Source organism: Amborella trichopoda, chromosome 6 (assembly GCF_054954075.1).
Source record: "Amborella trichopoda isolate Santa Cruz 75 chromosome 6, AtrichopodaSantaCruz75HAP2 v2.0, whole genome shotgun sequence".
Taxonomy (NCBI): Eukaryota; Viridiplantae; Streptophyta; class Magnoliopsida; order Amborellales; family Amborellaceae; genus Amborella; species Amborella trichopoda.
In genome coordinates, this window is record NC_142341.1 from 41,883,787 (window position 1) to 41,905,000 (window position 21,214).

Here is a 21,214-nt window from a genome sequence, read left to right on the forward strand (position 1 = left end):
AATAGAGGTCGGCGGAGCCGCTGGTGACCCATGTTTTCGTCTTCGAGGCCCAAACCATCAAATCACTAAAGGCTTCATGCATGATTCCAGGAATTGTCTCGACAACTGTCGAGGCGATCTCTGTTCTCATCTGGCGGTCCATCTCAAAGGATGGTCAGCCCTCTGCATTGGCGCACATCGTGAACATACATCAGGCTCTCGAGCCGTCGCTCCTCGAAGCCTCATTCGAGAATGTTGTCTTGGGAACATTCGCAGAGGATTGCAGTGGCAGTGGCAGTGGCAGTGGCAACGGCGAGAATGAGGAGTTGATGAGGGTAGCGATACACAGTGTGGACAAAGAGTATGTGAAGAATGCGAGGGGGAGGCCGATGGGTCTGGTGGACAGTATGGCGAGGATGAGGGAGCTGTGGAGGGACGGCATTCGTCGGGCTTACGAGCTAGTACGGTTTCCACTATACGAAGATGATTTCGAGTGGGAGTGACCAGTGTGGGCGAGCTCGAGTGGGGCTTGCATGCCGAGGGTGGTGAAGCTGATGCCAACCAGGGACACCGGTGGGGTGGAGATGTGGGTCACTCTATCACCACAAGACATGGATCAGTTCGAGAGGTGCCCTCATATCTTTGCCTACTGTTAGAGGCGATTCTGAGATTTTTGTCAAAAATTTTTGTGAAATTGGTTTTTTCCATCTTTGTAGTATGAAATATTTAGCTTGAAAGCTTTTTGTACATTTGGAATATTGAGTTTTTAGCAATTTTTAGAAATTTTTTTTATGTACATTTATGATTTTTTTTTTTATAGGATTGCATACTACGATTTGCTATTTGGTACAAGGAGGTCACAATTATGTTTATACATTCGATGTAAAATCTAATAGACATGATAAAATGCTCATTAAATGCTAATTTTTTAACTTCCTTCTAAAAACTTGCAATTTTAAAGATTCCATGAAATAAAGATTTTTTAAATTCAACTTGGCGTTTTAACTTATTTCATAAAATAAAGAATTTTTTAAACAATGATGTTTTGTTGTGAGGGGCATGCTTTCTATACTTCCCATAATATATAAAACTCATATACTTCTCCCTATCTAACCATCCATTTTGAATGGCCGGTTGAGATGCCCCCAATCACTATTTCACGCCTCTACACTATTTTATTTGTAATTTTTTTCTACAAAATATTTTGAAACCAAATTTCAATATTATCGATAAAATAAAATGACCAAAATGCTATTAAAAATTTTTGGGGTATTTTGATTATTTTATTTTATCAAAAATATTTTTTAATATTATTTTTAGGTGCACCTGATTGAGATGATGGTACATACCAAATGTTATATTCATATAATTTGTAAAAAAATAAAAAATAAAATACTCTAAAGTGTCAGATCTAGATCAAACGATTAGTGACCTGATTGATCCAAATTGGACAGCTGAATGGGAAAGTATATATCTTCTATACAGCACAAAAAGTATAAAAACCTTTTTCCTATTGTGCGACTTGCTAAAAGTGACATGCACCAACATGCGTCCTTGTGCAAGATAGGGGGGAGAGAAATACTGGGGAAGACAAAGGAATTGGGCATCCTCCAAAGAAAGTCATTGATTATTCCAAAGCCACACTGCAACCTGGCCACCCTATACAAATACTACCAGCCAAACAACCCCTATTGCCACAGAGAGGGAGAGAGAGCAGATCATATTGGGTACTCCGCTTACTCTCCAAAGCATGAACTTATTGAAACAAAAGCCAAATTAACAGACCACTGTACAAGAGAGAGAGAGAGAGAGAGTAGTGGGGAGTATTCTGTGGCCAACTTCAGAGCCGACATTCTAGATAGGGCTTGCAATGGCCGGGCCTGGGCCCTGTTTCCCTGAGAACCAGCCAAGGCCTGGCTCCGCCTGGACCGGGCCAGTGAGGTGCGGTCTGGGCTTGGCAACTAACCCTATCAGGTGGGGCTGGGAGGGCTAATAAAATTATCTAAAAGAAACCAAGAAAATACGGGCTAGGCCGACCCTATCCACGCCCTGGACTAGCCCTCAAGCTATGTTGGCCCGACCTTTGGGCCACATTTTGTCACACAAGTCCTAAATTTTCAGGGCCAGCCTGTGTCCAGCTACCCGGCCCATTGCCACACTTAATTCTAGAAAGAGAAAAGGGGAATGAGATTCTGACTATGGGACACATTCCAAAGAAAATCTCCCAAATGGGGAATGCATTATATCACAATACACCCCATTGGGCATCTTTTCTAGGCTGCGCTGGGCCAGATCACCAGGCCCATTGCCAGCCTTACTTCTAGAAAGAGAATAGGGGCATGAGAATGAGATGAAGGGGCACATTCCTCCCAAGTGGGGAATGCATTATATGGCAATACACTCCATTAGGCATCTTTCCTATAAAAGTACTTCCTTTCCTTTGCCCCATCTGGTGCGCACCTGTCTTTACTATTTCAAACATGAGCATTTCATCTCTCATGGTTGCAACCAACGCCTTGACTTCACAACCAGAGGGTTGAGTCTCTCTCTTGTACACACCCTTGATGAAATGGGAGGCATATGGGGTCGCCTGAGTTCACCACTATCACAAATGAGAGCAAGTTCAAAGCTCCACATGATGGTGGGCGAGGCAATGAAGCGAAGAGTCAGTGCAGGAGGAGGAAGCCCGTTCAGATCCATTGATGGTATGCTCATGAAGTTCCCAAAGCTCATCGAAGGCCTAAAAGAGCTTCACATCATTTTCGACCAATTTGGTGAGATTTGCTTCTTCTGGTGTGATTTCAATATAATATCTGTGGAGCATATTAACAACTCTTAATAGACTGCAATTCTGGAGGTTTCAGTCTAACTGACAAAATGTGGTTTTTCTCTTCCAGACAAAGATTCGAATGGAACCATCAATTGGGAAGAGCTGAGACAGATCTTCTCCTATCTGCAACTGAAATTCAGTGACCAGACATTGGCCAATCTCTATGATGCATGTGAAATGGATGGCCACAAAGGCATAAATTTCGCAAAGCTCGTTCTTCTTCTTGGCTGGTTTCATCTCCTAGAGGACCACCCATATGAATCCCATGCTGTATGCAAACCACACCTTAACTCTCTCCATCGCTGTTTTTAAATCACATCTGAACTCTCTCTCTCTCGATCTCGACACAGATTCATTTGTTCTAATTGTAATATATCGCAGGGTGATCTGCCGCACATAGAGGGAACATTCAATACTCTAATAGATGCGTTCGTGTTTCTTGACAAGAATGGCGACGGTTACATTAACAGGAAAGAAATGGTTCAGGCCATTAAGGAGGCCCCTTCAAAGGAAAAATCCTCCAAGGACACCAAGGACATCGCCATGAACAGATTCAGTAAACTCTCTCACACTCTCTCTCACACACACACACATGCACGAACATGCAAATTGGAAATTAGAACATCATCCAAACCCAATTTAACACAAGAATCTTGCTCTTTACAGAGGAGATGGATTGCGACAAGAACGGTCACATTAGTTTCAAGGAGTTCCTTTTGGCCTTCACTCGCTGGATTGAAATCAATGATGACTACCAGTAAAAAGAAAAAACAACAAAACAAAATAAAATTACGGTCAGACTATCCCACCAAGCTCGATTCACCCATCTTCTTAAACTAGTGTTATCCACTACATTGTAGTGTAAAAGATCCAAACGAGTGACAAAGTGTTGATCAAAATATACAGATCTCATGGTACAATAGCATCAAGAAACACAACTTTCAGCCCAAAACGTCAGGCCTCAGAGAGGGGTCATCCATTGTGGATCTTGTCGAGCCTCACCCTCCCAAACCAGTGAATCACCTTCACAATACATGGGTCTCAATCTCTTCTTCCCCCCTGATTGAAGAGGTGCTCCAGCCGAGCTCTCATTGGAGGTTGCACAACTATCAGCTGAGCAATCAGCCATTTGGGCCTGCCTGTTCAGCTTCTTATCATCCACACAAACTGATGCCATTTCTGGCAAAATGGGAAGGTTCAAAAACTCAGAAGGGGCACTGAGACAGCCATTAGAGACCTTGATGACCAGTGCCGAGAGCTCTTGGCGTGCAGCCTCTAGGCCAGCAGAAGCCACAGTTTGATCAGCCAACGCCTTGCAGGCTTTCTCCAATATCGATTGCAGGTACTTGCCTTGGGCTTCGATTCGAAGTTGGAGATGCTTTTGAACCTGTCGAGGAGATCACAAAAGAAATCATTGAATCAATAGTTGCTCTTCGTTTTTTTCTTTGTTCTTTTTTTGGAATATTGGGGTTTGTTCAGAGTTAAAAGGATATATATATAGATATAGAGAGAGAGAAAGAGAGAGAGAGCTCACCTCCAACTGTTCGTGTAGTCTTCTCTGCACTTCCATATGAACCCGCAGTGCCTCGGTTACCTGGTACCCCCTGCATATGTTAGGAACGAGGTGTCATGCCTATAGGAAATTTACATAGTTCCTAAAGCGTTCTTTTCATTGTGAAGAAATGACGCAGGTTCTAGGGATTTACTCATTCATGTCTTGGCTCGCCAATTTCGAAGATGAGGAAGAAGTTGTTCCTTGACTCTCTGTAACGCAAGAAGCAGCAATTCTATAACATTACATTTTCCTTTCGATGCATAATTATTAAATGTTTCTTAATGAAGCCATTAAGTATAAGCTTTATCAAATAACAATGAGCGATGGTCTATTGATATGAGTACTCATAGAAATTTAAAAGTGCATGGTGTTCTTAGCTCGGAAAAGTTCTAGTTTTGTACAAAAGCATTAAGAGAGATTCGAAAGTGCTTGTATTTCTAAGTCCAGTAATTGTGATAACCAATAAACACTTTGACAAACTTCTTTAGAATATACCAAGCATCACTTCAAATAACATCATTTGTTATCATGGAACCCAGAAAAATCACCTAAAAGCATAAAAAATATCTTCCAGTTTGCTCATGTGGTCAAAAAAAGGAGGGCAAAATGGGAAACATGAAATGAAAACCCTAGACAGAAAGAACTCTGAAGCAATAGAGTGTGCATGGGAATCTGGAACGAACAGTCAGAATGGGTAAGTTTCAATCAGTTCATTGAGTTTCAACTGCTTCAGATATCAGTGTATGGTGTGTGGATTGCTCCAACCAGCCAGTTCGGATGGTTTTCAGCCAGTTCCAGTTCCCAAATCACTTTTTTCTTATTTTCCCCAAAATTTTGCTGGCCAACCTTGTAAGGCAATTGATGCACCGTAATACAAAGATGCGGGTGTTAGGATTGCACTACTCATCAAGGTGAGAACCAGAATAAGGCTCAGATACCCAACAAATCAATCCACAGTTGCCTTGGAAGTTTTTCCCCCCTATATTTAATCAATAAATAATAATCCACCACTACCTAGAAGGCTTAGAGATAGGTACGTCTCTTTTGCAATGGTGGCGTACTCCCTTACTGGTTTGGAAGAAAAATGAAACCTAAATCACAGGACCTTCAGTATTTTAGTAACCCGTCTTTAAATAATTTCAAACCATGGTAAAAGCATGAACTCAGAACAGTCTCCCTTGGTGTTGCGATTCTAATTAGACAGACCTAGGAAGAAGAGGTTCAGTTGAGATATCTCTAGAATAAAAAGAGGAATCAGAAAGAGGAAAATAGGGGTTAGCATAATGTCCTTTCTCTAATAAGGTCCACAGCTAGAAGAGCTTGCTTTTCCAGCATGTTTGAACAACAGGATGCAAGCGTGATATGTTAATCTAATAAAACTACTTTATACTCAAATACTGAAATGCAATGCTACCTAAGGCTACAAGGCAATCTATTTATACAGAGTATAGATTTCAAATTGTTTTTCTCAGAAATCATGGAGAGATTATGCAAGCATAGTGGGGGGCAAGTGGAACATTGGTAAGGAAAGGACTAGTTACCCTCTTTGGAGTTGTCAGTGAACTCCTTGCATGACTGCTTGCCTAGCCTGTATTTCTGTTAAACCATAGGAAATTGATTTTGCCAATATTACTAGTAATAAACAAAGTGAACCAGTCATTAACAATGATCTAGCCAGTATTTCTGTCAAACCATAGGGAAATCGATTTTGCCAATATTACTAGTAATGAACAAAATGAACTAGTCATTAACAATGATCCTGTAGTAAAATAGTTCTCTCTTGTTTTATATGTACCAAATATATATAATTCTTTCCCTTTTCTTATTTGATTCATAAAATATATAATTGCAATTACATCAATTTTATAGGTGTTTTCAAGCATAGAAGTAATCGAAACACAACAAAAAGAACAAACAATAGTTTAGGTGAATTTAAGCAGTATAACTTCCAACTCTTGGCTCTTCTGTTTGCTCATGGGTCTTCCGCTTATATAAAAGTAGAAAACTGAAAAAGGAAACTATGCAAAGACCCCATGCTTTCGAAGAATAAAATATCATTTTAAAACTGCAGAATTCTAGCTGAAGTGTGAGATACCTGAAGATGACTCTTCAAATGATAAAGAGTAAGGCCTTTTACACCCATCGTCCTCATTATGGTCTTTGGTGTTGCTTCTGCAAGTAGAAATGGGAGAAACCCATTAAAACAATTTTGAAGACTTTGCGCTTTATTAGAACACTGCTGACATTGTTTATCATTAGAACCTAAAATTGACCAAGTTTACACACAGAAATTCATATAAAAAAGGAATCACATTCCATCATAATATGAAAGCAGCTAACAAGTAACATAGTACTAAACCCCTCATAAATGGATGATGAAGAATAAGCCCTTTATAAACATGAAAAGGTTCTTCTAAACAGTCACAAAGGGATCCAAAATCAACCAGCAAAAAAAAAGCAAATCAGACAATTGCCAATTAGATTTTGAGCATAACCCCAGAAATTCCAGAGAAATATACCATAGAAGCCACAGGAACACCTGAGACACTAACTAATTAAGCAGAAAAATAATCCTGTAAAACTTTTATCATGCCATTCGGTTGGAAAAGCCACCCAAAGAGAAATTCCCATTAAATGCAGTTAACAGCTAGCAACACAAACCAACTCGGAATTTTCTGCCATAGCATTTAACCTTTTAAATTGCATTCTTCCATCAACCACACGTCTCACATGTGCTTTTCTTCAAAAGTGTGTCATGGCAAGATCTTAAGAATAAGAAGAGAACCATTGTTTTAACAATTAAAACAAATATATTAAATCACACCTAAAAGTTGAACTATTTAACATTTCAGCATTGGTGTTATTTAACAAATTTCAAAACCCTAAATGATGTGTTATCGATGGGCTACTTGAAATTTGATCGAAAGAATGATAGGCTAATTAAAATTAGATCAGGATATATGACTGAGATGTGAAATAGTTAACTCATAGGTGTGAGTTAATAACCGCCCCGCCAAAACACCAAAAAAAGAAAAACACATAGTTTTGTGTTTGGAATCAAAGAACTCACCCACGAAATTGAATCTAGTAAGATAAAAGTGAAACCTCAATGCCTCTATCCAACAAAGCCCACACAAGATCCTATAACTCTAACCATGACAGCAATTGCTGATAAAATTCCCAAAGACCCCAACTCCCAAAAAGAACCAAGAAAAAATAGTTATGTCCCAAAGAATCCATTCCACCATAACTAGATCAAATACAATTGCCGAACTGAAGCCTACCTAATGTGTTCCATCCAGCGTTACAAATCAAGGACTGAGGTAGTAGACCCAAGCCCGAGTCCAGTCTGACAGTCGCTATCAAAGATACAAGCAAGTCCAAACAAAAGAACATATAGGAAACTGTGCTGACTCCATTGGTACCCATGTGTTTGGCTCTAGAATCGGCAGCCCGTGGAGCCCGAGTAACTTGGGTGACTCCAAGTTAGACTCACCTATAATTCCATGCAACATACACCTCCAATGCCACATGATTCTCCCAAATCTCAGGGTGCCTATAGAGATACCTTTAAAAGAAGATCTAGATGCCATACCCTACATATTTCCTTAGGCCACACAAGTATGATAGAGTCATTCATAAATTGTACAAAGCAACCAATGCTGCCTCTAGACACACGAACACACATGCTCACATCTGGCACCATAAAAAAGTAAAAACAGAAAATACGGACCTCTTCAACTTCTACATATGTTACCCCCCCCCCCCCCCCCCCCCCCCCCCCAACTGCCCCCGAAACCGAAGCCCCCCTCCCCAACTGCCAAAAAAAAAAAAAGCATGATACCTAAAATTTCTACTACATGCCCTCAATGTTTTCTGAAACAATCATGAGCATTTTTAAAAGAAATAAATTCCTTTACTGTCATCGACCTTTTTTTATGCAATTAAGTTTTATTTTTTTAATTCTATAATTTTTTTGGAAAATTAAAATTTAGGCCTGGGATTATTTTGTGTTTCTAATTATCTAAATATTTAGAGGTATTTGTGTCCTTTTTTAGTTCTAGAGAATTGAGGGGTATAATTGAAAGTTAAACATTAAATAGATGAATGACTAGGATTTAATATTGATTTAGGTTTTAGGGTCATTTTCTTCTATACATATGTAACTACTGGACAATAAAAAGACAAAGAAGATAGAGTTTAATTTGGGTCTTGTAAAAAATCTTTTGGGGTGGACTCCCTTGCAAAACTTAAGAGAAGATATATTCTCTCACTCTTTATTTTTTGTCATAATTTTTCTGCCTTATTATTTTCTCTCCCTGCTCCCCCCGTCAATGATATCAAGATCAAATAAAGAAGAAACTTGAATGTATTGGATACCATGAAGCAGTAAATGTCAATGCTAAAGATGTTGACAACAACTCAAAGGTGCTACAAAATTTGATAATCAATTATGAACAAGAAGATATATTGGTTGCAACGTGTGATATACAACCATTTGAGCACGAAGAAATCAAATTGTGCTCTACATCCCAGAGTTCTATAAGATGCACACCAAGTGTTTGATTAACTGGTTTATTGAAGAAGACCAAGTAGCCAGGCGAATGGTGAAAATTCATCATCAACTATCCAAATGGCTTTTGAACGACTTGACGAGTTTTTAAGCTTGAGGTCATGCTTCCCCCAACCCCAAGAGAATGATGCAATTGGGTTTTAATTTTCTAAATCTATTAATTTTTTTTGAAGATTAAAATTTTGGTTAAGGATTATTTTGAGTTTCTAGTTTTCTTTAGAGGTATTTGTTACTTTTATTAGTTATAGAGAAAGGAGGGGTTGGAAGTTAAATATTGAATAAATGAAGGGCTAGAATTTAATATTGAGTAGGGTTTCTTAAGGAGCAAGTAAGGTTTTAGACTAGAAAAAGACAAAAAAAAAAGAGTTCATTTTAGGTCTTACGAAAAGATCCTTGGGTGACTCCCTTGTAGAACAAGAGAGAGGGTGTATTCTCTCACCCTTTGTTTTTTGTTTTTATTTTTCTGATTTCTTGTTTTCTTTCTCCCTACTCCCTGAATCATCCTCACATTGGATACAGCTTTTCTTTCGATCCCTTTATCATTCCACTATAGGGTCCCTCTCTTTTCCCATTGAATTTCATCACTAAGGGATTCCTTACGAGCTCAAGGGGCCTCTAATAGGTTCATAATCATCGTCTTAAATGGAACTTCGGCATTCAAGAACTCATTAAGTGGAACTGTCATTGTCAGAGGATGTGTAGTCCAGTCCGCTGTTTCATTCAATTTTTGATGTTTTGAATTTAATGTGAGATTGGACCTATTTTTGGAGCCAATCTTGGTCCAACAGGCAGAACCAATGGAACAAGTCAGTCTAGTTCATACTTGATAACGATGGATGGGTGCAGTGCCCCACTCTATCAATCCAAACTAACTAGGTGCTACCATTCAGTGTTTGCAAAATCGAACCGGAATGGTTAACCGGACATGGGCTTGGAAGCGGTTTAACCGGCCTAACTGGTAAACCGGCCGATTCAACTGCTCTAATTGGACAAGTCCCGAGCGGTAAAAAAAGGATTGAAAAAAAAAAAAAAAAAAATACAAAAAAAAATCTACTAAAATATAAAAAGCATATAAAGAATGATTAAAACAAAATATTCAAATGAAGTTGAAAATTAATGAAAAAAATGAATTTTAACCCATTTTATATTTTTCAATGGCTATTTTTTAAATTTTCTAAAAAAGAAGGGAAAATATATAAGTGAGTATTAATGACCAAAACAATTTTTAATCTTTACCATAATGTAAAGAATATTTAAAAATGCATTACAAAGCACGTTCCTTATTTTTGAGAATTTATATACATTTTTTTGAATTTGTTTTTTTAAAATACCGGTTGATCACCCTAACCGCCCAATACAGGAACCGGCCACTAGCCGGTTCCGATCTAACCGGGCGGTTAGCTGTTAGATTAGGTGATTTTGCGAACATTGCTACCATTAGACCTCAATAGCCTGTGCTATCCTCTTGAGAGCCACAGTGAACCACTAATCACCTCTGCATTCTCTAACACAACTTGCAAATGTTCTAACCTGTCATAGGGTCAAAGCTTGGTTTTAACCCATAACCAGAATTTCCTCATGCTCCAACTTCTTCAACCCACTTAAAAGTTATAGCTCATTCTGGCTCCCATTTCGATATAAAACATATTAAAGAGCTGATATGCCCATAATGACTATCATTTGAAAATAAAAACCAAATAATTAGTTAAAAATGTATTTTTCCTTTTCTTTGAGCAACTAGTTTTAGTGTGTGGAAAACAATTCAACCAGGTCATTACTCAATAAATTAGCTCCATGACTCCTTTATCACCTCAAATCGATGCTGGATAATTTGATTCCAAATATCATAGCTTCACATGCTATAACATGTCAAACCAAAGTGTTTTAATTCTTTTTAAAGTGATGGACCTAATTTAAGAGAATCATAAGCCACAGAATTTGAGATATCTAACATCATCTAAAGCACCAAGCAAGGCCCTATTGACCAGAGCTTCTTATAGTTACTCTTGCTTTTCTGATAGAGGTTACTGCGACTGAATCTAAACTATGACCAAAGTGAAAGTACAATAATTTGAAATAAAATTCTTACACAAATATATTCCCAGGTTCAAGGAACTTGAGAGCCCCTTCCAGCAAGTGAATAGCATTAAAGAAGTCACCCTACACCTCAATGTACCAAAGATTGCCTTTCACAAACTGCTCAATGAAATAAATAATCTTATTTGCCATATTAGAGTTGGTGCTCCATATGCATTTATCCTATCACAACAACCAACCAACATAAACCCCAGTTCCTACCCATCAAACTGTACTTATTTAAAAATCTAATTTCCTTGTAGACTTTAGTCAAAGAGCCTATCTTATCTTCTAGCCTACCAAAGCCATAAACAACTAAAACAACCTTGCTTTCTTACTATGAAAACATTGCTAACCCATTCCTCCATAGGTCCCATGATCTGGTAGAATTTCTTAGCAAAAATATGCCCTTCTCTACTCCCTTCTCATCTCCCAAGTTTCTTCTGGTTTATATTCTCAGTAAATCCTACTTAGTTTCTCAACACAATAAACAACATTTTCCAAGAGAACCCTAACACCAACCCACCCCCCAACCAACCAATGCCACTTGAACACCGACATAGATGTTAGATTTTAATACATGTCTAAGGTGTCTACCATGATGGGCCAAACCGCCACTACGACCTTTGCACATCCGTACAAATATAAAAGATAGAAATTATAGATGCAAAAATACAAGTACTATAAATCATACAAATTGAAAAGGAAAAAAATAAAAACATAAATAAATATGATTTCATGCAAGAAAACTAAAAATAGAGATTGCCCTCATTTTTTTCTTTTGCATTTTTCAAATAATACATTTTTCTTGTAGCGAAGCAACAGAGAGTTCTGCCAACTATTGAGAGGTTGAGTTAAATCCCATATTCACGGCTCCTTTTCTTACATAAAACACATAGGAATCAAGGTGTTTTAACAATTGACACTTCTGACATGGCATGTAGACAAGTCAGGTCAGGGCCTTGAAGTTCTAACATATAGAGATGGTGTGTCTGACCCGTACAGAGAGGCAACAACAAGCAAGAGTGGAGAAATGCAACAGACCTGTACAGACAGGCGACAACAAGCAAGAGTGGAGAACTCATGCAACACTGCCCTCCACTCCCAAAACAAATAAATGAATAAATAAATAAAAGAAAAAAAGAACAAGAAAAAAGCATGGTAGCTGCCCCCCCTCTCCTAATTAATTCATTGGTGTCGACTTCACAAACCTTCCATGCTATGGCTTTATGAATTTCTAGCCACGTTACCACTGTCACTCCAAGTTATTGCTTCTATGATTCTATAACAAAAATCTCCTAGGGATTGCAGTTCCTAAATATCAAAATGTTATTTTGTCTCCATATAAATGGATGCCACTGCTTTGATGAAACCAGAAACCATATCCCTATAAATGCTCCATAACAACCCCCCAATGCTCATTGGTAGGGAAAACATTTATGCACTAATCTAAACCCAAAGCATAATGTTGGCACAAGGATAATCTTTAACAAGTAACCTTTAGCCATGCCTGGCTCTTCAAAAGATAGTTGTCGAAGCAGGAACAGGAGCAGGATCGAGGGCTGGGGATCGTCGCTTGCAAGAAGCTCTCTAGTTAGGGTCTTAGGGAGAGCCCATAATGTATAAATATTTAAAAATAAGATAAACTTCAAAAAATTATTGAAGGACTTTGATGCTTGAGTTCTTTTTTTTTTTGTCAAGAATAAAAATATTCCACCCACCTTAAAACCCAATACTTACCATGTGATGCATTTTGTAGGTCCCACAATGGAAGCCACCAAAGGAGAGATTGATATCTTCCTTAACAACTCTAGTAGAAAAAGCTCCCAAGAGAACAGGGAATGTGTTCCCAAAAGAATGCACTTCCATGAGGACTGAGTTTCGGCTGCCGAAACTGCCAAAGCCCAACTGCCAAACCAAATGCCAGAAGTGGGAGGGCCACTTTAGATAAGCAAACCTAATAATTATTCCTCAACAAATAGGCAACAAACTGAGCACTTTAAGATGAGCCCTAAATCCAATGCAAGTAAGGTTTCTTTCTATTGTTGTACAGCAATACTATACAGTTCCAGTTCAGAATAACTCCATTGTTTTAACAGTAGAAACAAAAAGCAATGCAAAATGGGGGAAAAAAAAAAAAAAAAATGTGCAACTAAAACATTGTGCTTTAATCAATGTTCTAAAACGTTTCACCCGGCGCCTAGGCCACCAAGACACCTCTACTGGCCACACACGTAGAAATGGGCGAGCGCCCATGGACACGGACCTTTTTTTTATTTTTAAAGATGCCAAAAAGGGCAAGGGGGTAATTTTAACCCCCAAAAAGGTTTAAATAGGTCATAGGGGATATTTTCAACCCCCCAACGTTAAAAGTACACTTCCATAAGCCCTCATCCCTTAGATATTCCTATTTCTGAGATGTGGTTTGAAGAAGCTTCCTAAAATTTTATTTTCTCATTGGAATCATTTTCTCATATTGAGAGTTGGAGACTATTACTAATACCAAAAAAATTAAATTTTGTATGGTTTGAATTTTGAAATTTTGAACAAGTTTATTCTCAACATGCGATATGCCATATGTTTGTATATAAAAAGTATGTTACAATATTTTCAAATACAATAAATTACAAAATTGACACAAATATATGTATATATGTGTGTTTGGACAGCACGTGGATGTATATATCTAAAAAATTTGTACTTCAGGGCGCCTGAGGTTCTAGGAGCCTGCCTAGGCACTGGGCCGGCTGCCTAGCGTTTTTGGAACCTTGGCTTTAATAACTATAGGTCTATAGACAAACTCTATATTAAACAACATCCTATAGATGCCATGATAATCATCACTTGGTTGAACATTGCGCATGCACATCAATTCCTTCCTGTTGGGTATGAACTCATCGATTTACCATGATAGTTAACATTGTATTGAAATGGGGAAATATACATCACAATGTGCACGACAGACTTGAGTACATAGAGCTGTGTACCTCAAAAAGGAGTATGGGATGGAGAAGTATGGAAAGGGGATGGACGGAGCAAGGATGACAAGATCTCCTCCCAATATAACCAATAGCCAAATAAATCGAAAGAAATCAAGTGAATGTAGATGGGAACTAGAGCTGCAGAAGAGGTGGGTGTGGAGGTGGTTTTCCATGGGATCGACTTTAGTAACACAATGGGAATGCCAAATATGGGGGCAAGATCATTCAACCAAATACAAGTCTTTTTACAAAAAAACACTCCAAATAAAATTCTATGACAATAGGCTAATATAGGAGTAACTCTCATTCATTTGCATTTTCTTTTTGTTTTTGGGAACGTCAAAGAGACACACTTCATATGCTCACCAAATGACGTCAAGATTTTCTCCTTTTTTGGTAATTGTAAAGACCAAAAATTATGCAGCCAATAAAGACATAAGATAATTAAGATGCCCAAGTTTCAATGCCACCCATCCATTGTAGTTGATGATTATTTTGTGGTCCACCTGATGTCAATTTGAATAAGCAGAAGAAGGCGTTTCATTTATGTGGATCAATGTTCGAAAATTCACCCGCCCAACCGCCTAGGCGGATTTTTTAAAAAAACGACTAGGTGCTTACGAGGCCAGACTATTAGGCATCCTGCGTCTAAGCCCGCCTAGGCGAGTAAGGCGCCGCCTCACGACAACTTGCAAAAAGGTCGAAAAGGGTCTCAACGAGGGTAAGAAAAAGTCATTTTTCCCCACAAAAAGGGGGGGGAAAGGGTTTTGGGGGTATTGTAAACCCCCAAAACCAAAACCATTCCTTTTAGGGAGAGAAAAACTTCTCAAAAACCATTCTTTTGTGATTTATCGAAAAATCGACAAATTTTTTATTTTTCAATTTCTTCCCAAAACAAAGGCAATAGTTTGTGGGTGGATTTGAAACTTCTAGCAGTTGATTTTGAGGATTTTCGACAACCCAATAGACGAGGTTTGCACCAATATCTATTTGATTTTGATATTTTTAAAATATTATCTTGTTTCAAAAAGGGTTTTGATTTTATTTTGCTACAATGTATTATGTTGTGAATCATTTGTTTTTTCTTTTACTTTTTTTTCTTTTACGATATATTTACATGATTGTAGTTGAAAGATTGATTTTTTTGTGATTCATTGAATTTTTCCTTATATGGACAATGAAATTGGGCATATGCGTATTCTTTTATGAATAGTTGATTCCTTTTTTGTACAATGTGTCATGTTATGATATTCTATTATTTTTGTTTTACTTTATTTGATATATTATTGATTATGTGATATCCGCATGAGTTAAGTCTTATGTGAAAGTGAAACTAAGATCTTATATATTCATTTAAGTGAAACTAAGATCTTATATATTCATTTAACTCTTAATGAGTTAAGTCTTTTTTGTACCTTGTTCCTAGGCGGGGGGCTTGCGCTTTCTTGAACACTAATGTAGATAATTATCCTTTCATTCTCTACCCATGACAATCATGATGGGCATCTTAAAACCTTGGAAAATAATGCAAAGGAACAAAGCCAGAAAAATGCAGTAGACATATTTATCTACTGACGAAATATGAAAGACCTTAGAAAGGTTGAGAAAAAAAAAGCTAAGCATTTCCCATAAATTCAAAAAAAAAAAGAAGGGAACTTACCAATTGAAGAACTAATTGATTACAATAGCATTAACATAAGATGTAGAAAGGTTGGCTCTACTAATGGGATATGAAAGACCTTAGAAAAGGTTGAAACGAAGAACAAAGAGAAGCATATCCCAAAAACTACAAAATAGAAGGAAATCCCCTTATTAAAGAAACAAGTTGAATATGATATCACTAGCAAAAGATGCATGAAAGGTGGTCCGAATGTTTAAAAGGCCTAAAAGTAGGTTAACCCTAGCCATTACATAAATGAGATTTTTCATATGAAGATTAAATAGTTTGTTTTTTTGAGGGAGTTTTTGCATTATTATCTGAATGCAAAGAATGACAGGAGCATATTCAAGCAAAAACTAAAACTATAATTGTATTGCAATGGAGGAACGTGGTATTTGCAGAGGAAGCCTAAGCAGATAATCCCCAAGTGAATGAATCAATAGATTACATGAGCAGTCAGATAAGGCATCTACGAAGTTTTCAACTTTCTCAATTGCCAATCCTGCTCATTTGTAATGAGAACACATGATAGAATTCATAGCTGCCTTTTATGCCCTGCTTGAGATAAATGGTATCACAAAATTTTAGGTATGCAGTGGCCAAGTGATTAAAAGAAAGCACATTATTGGTGTTCTCCCGTGCATTTTGGTGACTTTCTCCATTCAATAAGATGTAATTGTTGTTGTCCCTTGCATTTGGTAACTTTCTCCACTCAATAAGATGTTTTTTTTTTTTTTTAATGCTAACACATAGATTATTTTGTTCACAAATGAGCAAGGAATTGGGTACCCCAAATTTAGACAAAAAACATTCAGGAGTAACAGAGCATATGAAACAGATGGTCATGCACAATATGATAAAGAATTAAAGAAATAGTAAACAATATCATTATCTGACTTGTACACTTCTCCCCAAACTTGTGGAAGAGACTGCAATGTCTGTCCATAAAGCCACATAGGAGTAGAGTACCTCATATTAGATATACGCTATGTTCTTAGAACAAAATTTTGCATCAGCAAAAAGGCAAAAGTAATGATTCGCTGGGAGAAACTCATTCACATGATTCATCATTTTCAAGGTACTAGACAGAAACATGTGACTTGAACCAACATATGGTCAATGACAATAAAGGGATACACACTACGTCTTTACCCGATTTGCCTAGGAAGTACCCTCCAAGTATAAGTTATTAATTTGTTTTTGTGTAGCATTTTATCAGAAAGGCAAGCTCATTATCAATCCCATAGCAAACTTCCCTCAAATTGCAGCCATTCGGACCAATCCCTATAACCAAAATAATAATATTTAGCAACAAAAACAAAGATAGCTTCAATGTTTTGTCCTCTCCCCCCCCCCCCCCCCCCCCCCCCTCTTTTGGAGGAAAAGATAGCTCCAGTCAATTCAAGATAGCTCCAGTCAACTCAAGATAGGATTTTTAAAACTTCACTCAATTTCAAAACTTTTCTACAACAAGTTGCATTAAGGGCATATAAGGAGACAACTATGCAAAAAAAAGAAGGAAAGGCTTAGAAAGAACAAACTACAAAAGGGACAGTTCATGATGGAAAAGAACTAACAAATAAAAATAAGAGGTCTGGGGACACTCCAACAATCACCACCCACTAATGACCTTATGAATGATATCTGTAGGCCTGATATCTGAAAACTAATAATCACAAGGACCCAAGAAATAAAGGTATCATGAATACTCTCCAAAATCACTTCATTTTGTTTTAATAATGCCATAGCAGCCCTTAATGTGCAGATAAGATATCTTCAATACCATTCTCAGAAAAAATAGATGGTAAGCCATCACAGGTGACCTTTTAAGGACATAGGCTGCATGGACCAACAGCTCATAAAGAGGCTCACTTATCAATGGATTGCTGCATAACTAAGATTACTAAAGAGATCAAAGGTAGATACACCAAAGATCCTCTAGAAAGACTGCTGCATAAAGAAACTGAAACACATATCCTGCATCCTTATCACACAAGAGGTGGATGTTTATTTGCATGTGCCAATAAGCCTCTGCAAAAAGCTGGGCTCGTAAAAGGAGGCTAAAGGCCTTGATTCAAACAAGAGAGAGAGAGAGAGAGAGAGAGAGAGAGAGAGAGGAGGGTAAAGGCCTTTTATAAGAAATGGCACCATCAACACAAATTGATGCAGCACTGTATATATAGGCAACGAGAATCATGGCAACAAACAGCACGCAAGTACAAGCCTGTTTTGCATGGTGCTTAAATGCAAGACAGGTACTTGAGTATCAGTGTCAAAGAAATGAAAATGCATGTGTGAGGTTCAAACAGACACGAACAGATCTTGGATGTCAAAAGACTCTAAGACCAGATAATGGTACATTAAGGATCATATACTTTGCCTTAAATCACTTGACACTAGCACAAACACAACAAATCTATTGACACCATAAGAAGAGATAACCAGAGAGTCCAGACACCAACAAAACTTCAAGCTCTTCAATCGCAAAATTGCAAGTTTGCTCGCAAGCCTGGGACAACAAATAACTTGAGACCAGATAACCCGAAAACTCCTTAGAGAAAGCAACAAGATCCACAGCAACAAGTTTTAAGACTCACAAACCAATTTTGAGGAGGAATAAAAATCCATTCATGATAAGAATGAAGTATTAAAACTCATAACTCACTCCACAAATTCAATTCCCCATAGACTCATTAACTTGTAAATGACAAGGAAAAGAGGCGAAATTCCATGTGAAATTCCAAGAAAGTTGGGGCACAAACTTAGAGAGAAACAATGAACATAATAAGTGCATATCAAAAAGAACTTCAAGAAAGGATGGAGTACATGTATCACTTTTTGAGCTAGGGAATAAACCACAAGACAAAATTCTGGCACAAAACAGAGCCAATGGTTGACTAGAAAATTCGTCTGTATTATAATTTAGGCATCAATAAATAAATAATACTATGTTTGCTTAAACAACAAGTAAACAAAAGATCAACTTCTTTAATAGCATTGACTGCTGCAAATAATATGACAAAATCTCTTTATCAAGGGAGCAGGTGGTGCACTAGGATCAATCCCTAAACCTAGTTGAGTAGATCTTGCAGCAGAGACCCTCGAGGTTCAAGGATCGATCCATTCCCTTTTACCCGCTTGGCCTGTTTATTTTTAAGGTTCAAAATAAACCCTATTTACTCACTTCTGGAAAAAAGTTCAAGTATATTAGAATAAGGGAGAAAGCAGCAGAGGAGATTCAAACCCCTTTCCTTAGGAACAAAGTCAACTATGCTAACCAACTAAGCCCTTCGAGCACTATCTATATAATTCTTGCACATTATATTCATATAGTAATTTAATCCCGATTTCGACCAGGAATCAGCACAAACTTGAGCAATACCTGATCCGGATCAGTATTTTTTCAATCATAGGTAATAGCATCATGTAAATAAATAATTATGCATTTGAATTTTTTCATTGAAAATTTTGATTTGTAAATAAAATACACATTAATATATGGTTTAGCATAGCATATTCACATGCATCATGACATGTTATTTCGTTTACAAGTTAGTAAAATCTAGGGCATATACTTTATCATCTAACTACCTTCATTGCTTTGCGCAATTATATTGTAAAAAGAGGCTCGGTGGTCTTGCAGATCCAAAATATACCAATATTAACAGGGTCTTATAGTAGAAACTTATCATCTGACTACTTTCATTACTTTGCGTAATTCTATTGTAGAAAGAGACATGGTGGTCTTGCAGATCCATAATATAGCAATATTAACAGGGTCTCTCACTCAAATCCACAACTTATGGGTTTTGATTGACTGATGGACCCAAGAACGCAGCATAATCAGTCCCCCGCCCACACACACCAAACTCAGTTTCCTCCAAAAAGATTTTATTTTGAAGCTCCAAATAAGGTGCAAATCCACCACTACGCAAGATCAAATCTCAAATGGGCATTAGATTGGATTTGCATTTGGGAGATTTGGTGCTTTCTTGAATCTCCAAATCAATTCTTAGTTACAAGAAAGTGTGTTGAAAGCATTTTAAAGCCTTTTGGATCTCTAATCCAATCAAAAGTGGTGGATTTGGAAAGTTTAACCCACAAAAACAAGAGGAGGATTTGGTGAGGGGCCATGAATACTATAGGCCTCAGGACCACATAATAGACAAGTCCTTCAAAATTATATGGCAGATGAATTATGTATAAAGACTATGTTATTATCTTTTTCTAGTTTTCATAATTTAGGTCTTTTAGTCATGTTTTAACCAAAAACGTTTATTAAAAGAAATTGAACGTAAGAATGCACGAAATTAAAAATAATAAGAATAATAATTTTTCTTGCCGATCCCGAAACATCTTCACAAACCATAGTTGCGAGAACCTTGGGGGTAAGGCCACGGTCCCATCTTAGGAACTCGATCCCGTGGTTCCTCTAAGGGATCTTTGCAGAACCTGGGTTTAGAGAAATAGGGATCTCGCTCCCTATAAAATAGGATCTCGGTCTACATGCTTGTAGAAACCCAACGAGGAGAGGAGCTATACTATTAATCGAACTATTGCTCCTTTCCTTGATATTATAGATTCATTTCTTTAGAATATGTTAAACTGTGGTGCATATCAAATCGCGTTGTACTAGGAATATGGTATTAAAAAACTACATTTTAATGTCATTGTAAGGTACTTTATGATATTATTAAATAGTACTATTGTAGTAAATTGGAGTACTACAACTATAGCATCGGTAATAAGCTAAGGTGCATTATGATGGATCAAGCAGGTATTGAGGTGATCCTAATTTATCATATACTAGTAATTGATCTCCTTTTATGTATAGTAGAGCTTAGACCCCCCACAAGTTAAAAGCTCAATCCCAGTGACATGGGATCGCGCTCCCAGGTATGCTAGGATCTAGCTCCTTAACTTGTTTGAGGTATGGATGTCTATCCTAATCCCAGGGAGCTTCCACCCTATGGCGGTTCGGCGTTTCCCGAATCGATCCTGCTCTTGCCTCCAACAATTATGTCACAAACCCTATGCACATATGGCACTAGCATTATAATTAATTGACATACCCATCGCCATCAATGTAAAACATAAATAAGAAAGGATACAAAATATCATGTTGCAGAAATGTCTAGTGTCATTAGAAATAAACCTCACCAGCTAGTCTAGAGGTTGGACTAGGAACTAGAGGGCATATAGGTTGAATGAGTGATTTTGGACCGTTATGTCCAATGAACCGGTTCGAATAGGAGAATAACCTATTCGACCTAGTGGACAGGCAGGTTAGCCAGGTCCACCCAGACCGGCTGGCTAGTCCCTTTCTACAGAGTTTCTAGGTGAACTCCAAATTTTTTTATTATTCCAGAATTTTGGCTGGATTCAACAGGTTTCTTTGTTTTTGAGTAAATAATATGGATGTTTTGGTCCATGGAAAACTTTGGTCGGATCTTAGGGCTTAAAAAGCTCAATATTTAGAAAGAGAGGGTATTTTGCAGTTTTACTTGGTCCCTCTTTCTCTCCTCTAGTTGAAATCGTAACACTTACAGGGGCTTTTCCA

The 21,214-nt window shown here is 37.6% G+C and overlaps 2 protein-coding genes across 5 annotated transcripts in view; one reads left to right on the forward strand and one right to left on the reverse strand.

Annotated features, from left to right (window-relative positions):
* The first annotated feature begins 1,675 nt into the window (after positions 1-1,675).
* Positions 1,676-4,628, forward strand: LOC18429915 (putative calcium-binding protein CML21). The gene is made up of 4 exons (XM_020664680.2): positions 1,676-2,753; positions 2,877-3,079; positions 3,191-3,365; positions 3,476-4,628. The coding sequence occupies exons 1-4, from the start codon at positions 2,330-2,332 to the stop codon at positions 3,568-3,570; spliced, it is 897 nt and encodes a 298-aa protein (XP_020520339.2). The 5' UTR covers positions 1,676-2,329; the 3' UTR covers positions 3,571-4,628.
* The window catches only part of LOC18429914 (protein PHR1-LIKE 3), a 26,690-nt gene continuing 8,923 nt past the window's right edge, over positions 3,448-21,214 (reverse strand). For 2 of the 4 annotated variants that reach the window (XM_088870858.1, XM_088870857.1), the window contains exons 3-7: positions 6,460-6,536; positions 5,906-5,960; positions 4,516-4,573; positions 4,344-4,413; positions 3,448-4,196 (exon numbers count right to left, since the gene is read on the reverse strand). In XM_088870858.1, coding sequence (XP_088726984.1) covers positions 3,771-4,196; positions 4,344-4,413; positions 4,516-4,573; positions 5,906-5,960; positions 6,460-6,516 — 666 coding nt within the window. In that variant the 5' untranslated portion in view covers positions 6,517-6,536 and the 3' untranslated portion in view covers positions 3,448-3,770. The remainder of the gene's footprint in view (positions 4,197-4,343; positions 4,414-4,515; positions 4,574-5,905; positions 5,961-6,459; positions 6,537-21,214) is intronic. The other 2 variants (XM_088870860.1, XM_088870859.1) reach the window with 1 other exon arrangement.

Coding starts and splice junctions, on each gene's coding strand:
- LOC18429915 (XM_020664680.2), top strand. CDS start 2,330: ATGAAGGGGCACATTCCTCCCAAGTGGGGAATGCATTATATGGCAATA. Junction 2,754..2,876: donor CATCATTTTCGACCAATTTG/GTGAGATTTGCT, acceptor TTTCTCTTCCAG/ACAAAGATTCGAATGGAACC. Junction 3,080..3,190: donor ACCCATATGAATCCCATGCT/GTATGCAAACCA, acceptor AATATATCGCAG/GGTGATCTGCCGCACATAGA.